Genomic DNA, 7,029 nt, shown 5'->3' with positions numbered 1-7,029 from the left:
GTTAAATTCTCCTCCCTGCCCAGGTTTATTGTGTCAGGTGGGAATCATTAACAATCAATCAGCACCCAGCCACCTGACATAAAAGGAGGCCTCAGCTCCTCAGTAGAGGAAGCTGAGGAAGTAAGGGTGGTTTTTGCTTTGTGTGCTTTGTGTGCTTTTTTAAATTTTGCAGTCCAGTGAAGGCAAAGCTCAGACTGGAAGCCTTATTTTTGTATTTTAAAATATACAGTACTGTGCAAAAGTTTTAGGCAGGTGTGAAAAAATGCTGTAAAGTAAGAATGCTTTCAAAAATAGACATGTTAATAGTTTATATTTATCAATTAACAAAATGCAAAGTGAGTGAACAGAAGAAAAATCTACATCAAATCAATATTTGGTGTGACCACCCTTTGCCTTCAAAACAGCATCAATTCTTCTAGGTACACTTGCACACAGTTTTTGAAGGAACTCGGCAGGTAGGTTGGCCCAAACATCTTGGAGAACCAACCACAGTTCTTCTGTGGATTTAGGCAGCCTCAGTGGCTTCTCTCTCTTCTTGTAATCCCAGACAGACTCGATGATGTTGAGATCAGGGCTCTGTGGGGGCCTGTGACAGAAATACAATGAGTTCTGGTGATAAATCTTCCTCCCGACCTGTGAGGGCGCTAAAGAACGGGAGGAGAAGTATCTGGAAGGGCTGGCCTGACAGTTCGTTTCCGGGACCGGAAAGTGGGTCAGCCTGGAAGGAAGCGAGACTCTGTTGTAAGACCGTATTGATCTGACAGGTAAACAAGGGGCAGCTGCAAGTAATAAGGCAGCTGCAACCGTTTACCTAGATATCATGCGGGATTACATATAGGGGCCAGGGTAACGCTGTTCTTTTCCTTCGTTTGGGTTAAGCCAAGGACCGAGAAGGACGGTATAGAGTGAAGTACTGTATTACTCTGTAAAGAGTTGAGTGTGTGTGTGTTTTTGTTTGTTTATTGCTGTACAATAACTGTCTGTGTTTTGAAACCACCAGACAGCTAAAGCACATCCGGAGCTGTCGCCGTGGGCCAGCACAAACCGGATCACCACCTCACAACTGTCACCGAATAAAAAGTGTATTCATTCACCACCAGCACGACTGCACGCACCCGGGACGGGTGAACGTGTTTTTGTTTTGTTATTCAGGACTGTAACCTGTCGTTTCATCCCCGCGCTCTACACATCGTTGTGTATTGCCGGGGCTTATTATTTACGGTCGCTAGACCAGGATTTAAAATAAATAAAAACATTTGTCACTGGATTACCGTTGTCTGCCTGTCACTCCTGCACCGCATCACCGCTACACCTGTTCCCCTTACTAACCACTTTGCCACACGTGGTGTCAGAAGTGGGATCATGGACCGCAACGCACTGGCGGAGCTGCTGCAGGCGCTGGAGAGCAGGCGCGACGCAGAGGAGAGAAGGAGGGAGGAGCGCTACACGGCGCTCATTGAACGGGTAGGGCTGGCCGTTGCTGCAGCGACGACCCCTACCACAACACCGCTGATGTCGCCCCCGAAGGCACGGGCAATGAAGATGTCGGCGGAGGATGACCCGGAGGCGTATTTGGTGGCGTTCGAGCGGCTGGCTACCGCGGCGGCTTGGCCGCGGGAGTTCTGGGCCAGCCAGTTGGGACCCTGCCTGATTGGGGAGGCTCAGGCAGCCTACCAAGCCATGAGCGACCATCACGCCACCGATTATGACTTGGTCAAGCAGGCTATCCTCCGCCGGCTGAACATCACCACGGAGACCCACCGGGCGCGATTTAGGGAGTACCGGAGAGCCCCGGAGACACGCCCCAGGGTGGTTGCAGAGCGGTTGTGCGACCACATGGTGCATTGGCTGACCCCCGGGAAGAAGACCGCCCAGCAGATGGGGGAAGCCATTGTGGTAGAGCAATTCTGCCATGTGGTCGGCGCCGAAACCCAGGCGTGGATACGGCGCCACAACCCCGACACCCTGGAGGAGGCGGTCAAACTGGCCGAAGACTTCGAGGACTCCCTGACCTCTGCCCGGATCGGGATCCTGTCGGCCCCTGCCCTTCGGAGCAGCAGACCTCTCCCTCCCTCTCCTCCAACACCACCACCACCACCCCCCACGTTCCAGGGACCCAGACCTCCCAGAGCACCGACCCCATTGGGCCCCCTTGCCTCCCCCCCATGGAGACCAAGGTTGGCCCCCAGCTGGGGTAGAGGTGCTGCCCCTGCCCCGTTGCCATACCAGCAGCGGGACAGATTTCTGACCTATGCCCCCTCTGTCCCTCCTATCTGTTTTAGGTGCCACCAGCCGGGACATCTGGCCAGGTCATGCCCCGCTGCCATGGAGTGTGACGTGGCCGCGTGCAATTGGGCACCTGAAACTGGTAAGCGTGGGGAATATGGTCGGGAGGGGCCTTGTTTGATTAATGTTGTGTTAGGGAATGTGAAAACCCACGCATTAGTGGACACAGGGTGTGAGCAAACCTTGATTAGGACAGCTCTCCTGGGCGGTGTGTCGTGGCGGCCACGAGGTCAGGTGGCCATCTCCTGTATCCATGGAGACACGGCGGCATACCCCACATTAAAAGTATATTTATCGGTAGGACCGATAAAACGTCACCTTGTAGTCGGGGTGGCGGAAAGGTTGCCACACCCAGTTATTCTGGGTCGAGACTGGCCAAAATTCAAAGAATTGATGCAAACAATGGCAGTCTCAGCCACACACGTAAACGTGGCAGAAAAAAAAAAAAAAGAGGAACGAATTGGTGATGTGTTTCCTTTTCACACTGAAATGTTTTCCCCTCTTTTCCGTCCTAGAAAAACAAATAAGGAGAGACGGACCGCGAAATGGGAGGGAGCATTTGTGAGACAAGGCTGGGGTCTGGTGGGAGAGTGCTGCAATGGTAACAAACGCCAGTCGAAGGGAGTGGGAACGCAGTGTGACCGAGAGAGCGAGGTTACTGGACCGACTAGAGCAGAGGTTATTCCAGCCCCTCTCAATGTACCGGACCCGTGGTACTCAAGCGCGGACCTAGTGTGGGGCCAACAAAACGACCCGTCACTGGTGCACGCTTGGGGGCAGGTCCGGTCCATTGAAGGTAAGGATGTTGACGGCGCTGGGGCGCTAGTATATCCACATTTCAGTATCAAGGGGCAATTACTATATAGGGTAAACCTAGCCGCGGGCACAGGACAGCCTGTAACACAATTGTTGGTTCCCCCGTCTTGTCGGACCGAGGTCATGAGGCTGGCGCATGATATCCCTTTTGCGGGGCACCTCGGAGCCGAGAAGACGAGGGAACGGATATTGGCTCGATTCTATTGGGTAGGTCTTCATACTGATGTGTCGAGATATGTAGCCACCTGCCCAGACTGCCAGCGAGTAGCGCCGGGTCGAGTGCGCCCCGCCCCTTTGGTCCCACTGCCGATTATTTCCACTCCTTTCGAGCGCATTGCAATGGACATAGTCGGCCCTTTGCTACCTTCTGACTCCGGGTATACGCACATTTTAGTAGTGGTGGATTATGCAACGCGATACCCGGAGGCAGTTCCATTGAGGTCCACTAGTGCCGCTGCAATAGCCACCGAGTTAGCACAGATTATGGCCAGAGTAGGGATCCCCAAGGAGATTTTGACCGATCACGGAACTAACTTTTTGTCCAATACGTTACAGCAGGTGTACAAAATATTAAAAATACGTCCCATCAGGACGTCCGTTTATCATCCACAATCGGACGGTCTGGTGGAACGTTTTAATCAGACCTTAAAGTCGATGCTGAGGCGATTTGTGACACAAGAGCAGAAACATTGGGCATCACTTCTCCCCTACCTCCTTTTTGCAGTGAGAGAAGTGCCGCAGAGTTCAACGGGGTTCTCCCCCTTTGAGCTCCTGTACGGCCGGCAGCCTCGCGGCATTCTCGACCTGCTGAGAGAGGGGTGGGAGGAGCACAAAGGCTCGTCTAAAAATGTAGTGAAGTATGTGCTCCTACTCCGAGATCGCCTGGATTTGGTCGGTCGTTTGGCCCAAGACAACCTCAGATCGGCTCAGCACCGACAAGAGCAGCATTATAACAAAAATGCACGGATTCGAACCTTTCGACCAGGGGACAAGGTAATGCTGCTACTTCCCTCATCAGAGTCAAAACTGTGTGCTAAATGGCAGGGGCCGTATGAGGTGATTCGGGCTATAGGGAAAGTAAATTATGAAATTAGACAGCCCGATCGCCGGAATGAACGTGAAATTTACCACATTAATTTGTTGAAGCCCTGGCAGGCAAGAGAGGTCTTATTTATAGCCCCAGGCAATATGGAGGATGATTTAGGTCCCTGTCCAGAGACCCCGAGCACAAGAGCGATTTCGATGGGGGAACAATTAGTTCCGGATCAGCAAAGAGAGCTGCGTAAGCTTATTGAGGAGTTCAGCGATGTTTTTTCTGATGTGCCCGGCAGGACGAACTTAGTTGAATATGACATTATCTCTCCCCCAGGTGTCACAGTGCGAGAGAGACCGTACCGGATCCCGGAAAGTCGACGAAGTGGCGTTCGCAAAGAGGTACGGGATATGCTCGAGCTTGGAGTGATTGAACCTTCCAGGAGCGAGTGGTGCAGTCCTATTGTAATAGTGGCTAAGAAGGACGGCACCAACCGCTTCTGCGTAGATTTCAGAAAGGTGAATGCTATTGCCAAGTTCGATGCGTATCCCATGCCTCGGGTCGACGAACTTTTAGACAGACTGGGAAAAGCGAGGTTTATTTCCACTCTGGACCTGACGAAGGGATACTGGCAAATCCCTCTAACCCGCAGCTCCAGAGAGAAAACCGCATTTTCAACACCAGAGGGGCTGTTCCACTTTAAAACCATGCCGTTTGGGCTACATGGTGCGCCCGCTGCCTTTCAGAGACTGATGGACCAGGTTTTACGCCCACATCATGAATATGCAGCAGCGTATATTGATGACGTGGTGATTTACAGCTCCACCTGGCGAGAGCATTTGGCTAGGGTTGCAGCCGTTCTTCAGTCTCTAAGGGCAGCCCGGCTGACAGCTAACTTGAGAAAATGTGCGTTTGCCAAGACAGAGACTCAATATTTGGGATTTGTAATGGGAAATGGAAGGGTGAAACCTGTGGTCACCAAAATCCAGGCTTTGGTTGATGCAGCGATCCCCAAAACCAAGACTCAGGTGAGGTCACTACTGGGCTTAGCCGGTTATTACCGCCGCTTCATCCCCGAGTACGCCACAGTGGTTAACCCGTTAGTCGACCTCACCAAAAAGAGTGCTCCAAATTTAATTAAATGGTCAGCTGAGTGTCAGGGGGCGTTTGATACGATTAAGCGTAAACTTTGCCAGGCCCCCACTCTTATTACCCCAGATTTCACCAAGAGATTCATCCTCCACACCGACGCCTCGGATGTAGGTTTGGGTGCAGTCTTGTCCCAAAAAGTAGCTGGAGTAGAACACCCGATATTGTACCTGAGCAAAAAAATGTTACCTCGGGAGCGTAACTACTCCGTAGTCGAAAAAGAGTGTTTGGCCATTAAATGGGCTACTCACTCTTTACGATACTACCTGCTGGGACACTCATTTGATCTTGTCACAGACCACGCCCCACTCCAGTGGTTAAGCACCATGAAGGACAGCAATGCCCGGATAACTCGGTGGTATCTGGCATTGCAGCCCTTCATGTACCATATGGTACACCGTGCGGGGAAAGACCACCAAAATGCGGATTATTTTTCCCGGGAGGGGGGAGCAATGGGAAAGGTAGATTTAGCCGAGTGTTCCTTCGGCTCCACTCTGAGCGGTGGGATATGTGACAGAAATACAATGAGTTCTGGTGATAAATCTTCCTCCCGACCTGTGAGGGCGCTAAAGAACGGGAGGAGAAGTATCTGGAAGGGCTGGCCTGACAGTTCGTTTCCGGGACCGGAAAGTGGGTCAGCCTGGAAGGAAGCGAGACTCTGTTGTAAGACCGTATTGATCTGACAGGTAAACAAGGGGCAGCTGCAAGTAATAAGGCAGCTGCAACCGTTTACCTAGATATCATGCGGGATTACATATAGGGGCCAGGGTAACGCTGTTCTTTTCCTTCGTTTGGGTTAAGCCAAGGACCGAGAAGGACGGTATAGAGTGAAGTACTGTATTACTCTGTAAAGAGTTGAGTGTGTGTGTGTTTTTGTTTGTTTATTGCTGTACAATAACTGTCTGTGTTTTGAAACCACCAGACAGCTAAAGCACATCCGGAGCTGTCGCCGTGGGCCAGCACAAACCGGATCACCACCTCACAACTGTCACCGAATAAAAAGTGTATTCATTCACCACCAGCACGACTGCACGCACCCGGGACGGGTGAACGTGTTTTTGTTTTGTTATTCAGGACTGTAACCTGTCGTTTCATCCCCGCGCTCTACACATCGTTGTGTATTGCCGGGGCTTATTATTTACGGTCGCTAGACCAGGATTTAAAATAAATAAAAACATTTGTCACTGGATTACCGTTGTCTGCCTGTCACTCCTGCACCGCATCACCGCTACACCTGTTCCCCTTACTAACCACTTTGCCACAGGGCCATACCATCACTTCCAGGACTCCTTGTTCTTCTTTACGCTGAAGATAGTTCTTAATGACTTTCGCTGTATGTTTGGGGTCGTTGTCATGCTGCAGAATAAATTTGGGGCCAATCAGATGCCTCCCTGATGGTATTGCATGATGGATAAGTATCTGCCTGTACTTCTCAGCATTGAGGAGACCATTAATTCTGACCAAATCCCCAACTCCATTTGCAGAAATGCAGCCCCAAACTTGCAAGGAACCTCCACCATGCTTCACTGTTGCCTGCAGACACTCATTCGTGTACCGCTCTCCAGCCCTTCGGCGAACAAACTGCCTTCTGCCACAGCCAAATATTTCAAATTTTGACTCATCAGTCCAGAGCACCTGCTGCCATTTTTCTGCACCCCAGTTCCTGTGTTTTCGTGCATAGTTGAGTCGCTTGGCCTTGTTTCCACGTCGGAGGTATGGCTTTTTGGCCGCAAGTCTTCCATGAA

At 51.3% G+C, this 7,029-nt stretch overlaps 1 protein-coding gene across 2 annotated transcripts; it reads left to right on the top strand.

Moving 5' to 3' along the window:
• Positions 1-585: 585 nt before the first annotated feature.
• LOC131739434 (zinc finger protein 446-like) lies at positions 586-6,473 on the top strand. 2 transcript variants are annotated; one of them, XM_059033408.1, is made up of 2 exons: positions 586-5,163; positions 6,207-6,473. In XM_059033408.1, the coding sequence occupies exons 1-2, from the start codon at positions 1,363-1,365 to the stop codon at positions 6,450-6,452; spliced, it is 4,047 nt and encodes a 1,348-aa protein (XP_058889391.1). In that variant the 5' UTR covers positions 586-1,362; the 3' UTR covers positions 6,453-6,473. The 2 variants fall into 2 exon arrangements, with proteins under 2 accessions (XP_058889391.1, XP_058889392.1); XM_059033409.1 differs by having other exon boundaries at positions 587-2,368; positions 6,207-6,325.
• The last annotated feature ends 556 nt before the right edge of the window (positions 6,474-7,029 follow it).

Source organism: Acipenser ruthenus, chromosome 11 (genome assembly GCF_902713425.1).
Source record: "Acipenser ruthenus chromosome 11, fAciRut3.2 maternal haplotype, whole genome shotgun sequence".
Lineage (NCBI taxonomy): Eukaryota > Metazoa > Chordata > Actinopteri > Acipenseriformes > Acipenseridae > Acipenser > Acipenser ruthenus.
The sequence above is the reverse complement of the archived record's forward strand: the minus strand, read 5'-3'. Positions and strand labels throughout refer to the sequence as shown.